Source organism: Hyla sarda, chromosome 1 (assembly GCF_029499605.1).
Source record: "Hyla sarda isolate aHylSar1 chromosome 1, aHylSar1.hap1, whole genome shotgun sequence".
In the NCBI taxonomy this organism is placed as follows: domain Eukaryota; kingdom Metazoa; phylum Chordata; class Amphibia; order Anura; family Hylidae; genus Hyla; species Hyla sarda.
This window is the reverse complement of record NC_079189.1, coordinates 160799279-160800030: the sequence shown is the minus strand read 5'-3', so window position 1 is coordinate 160800030 and position 752 is coordinate 160799279. Positions and strand designations below refer to the sequence as shown.

The window sequence follows — 752 nt, the reverse complement described above, 5'->3', positions numbered from 1 at the left end:
CCTGGCGACCACCGAGCCCACCGGCTGCTCCTCATATATACTGTACTTTAAATTCTTGCCCATGATGAGATCTGGCAGCAGGACGATCACCATACACAATGCACAGAATAGCACCCAGTTCATTCTCCTACCGATCCACTGGCTTCTCGGGTCCCAGCAGCGATCCATCCCCACCAAGCGATCGGTAGATCGGAGCTCCCAATTGTGCAGCAGCGGCGGCGGCGGGTCCGGAGGTAGCGCGGCTCCCGGCTGCTGCAGTAGGGCTACAAGATGCTATGGGCTACACAAAGTTTCCACATAAAGCCGGCGGTGCGGAGCCGAGGAGTGATCAGCAGCCTCCAGCCCAGCTCCCCATCACATCAGGATGGCGGGCACGTCCAGCATTGTATCCTTGGATTGCAGGGGTCTTGCTGAATGTGCAGTCTTCTTCTTCTGTCCCCCTGTGAGCTCCTCTTCCCCTCACACTGCTCTGCAGCAGACTAAACACCCGCGATTGCTGACTCCAGACTAAAACCTGGACAACTTCACTTCAACTCAGACAAAGCTCCGGCTGTGCATGTGCTGCTCCAGCCCCGCCAGCCAATCAGGGCGGCCCCAAATCAAAGGACAGGGAAGTCACATTAGGAGCAGGAGAATGTGCCGGGGGGGGGGGGCAGGAGACGAGGGGCCCCTCCCTCACATTCACTTCACTCAATGTGACCAACAAAGGGGGCAAATGACTGCAAACTTTACACCCACCCCTCACTGTCTGC

General features: G+C 57.6%; 1 protein-coding gene across 1 annotated transcript in view; it reads right to left on the bottom strand.

Moving 5' to 3' along the window:
• PCDH18 (protocadherin 18) overlaps positions 1–537 on the bottom strand; it is a 7400-nt gene extending 6863 nt beyond the window's left edge. Inside the window, exon 1 of the mRNA XM_056563388.1 lies at positions 1–537. This exon is cut by the window's left edge and continues 2343 nt beyond it. Coding sequence (XP_056419363.1) covers positions 1–168 — 168 coding nt within the window. The 5' untranslated portion in view covers positions 169–537.
• Positions 538–752: the final 215 nt, after the last annotated feature.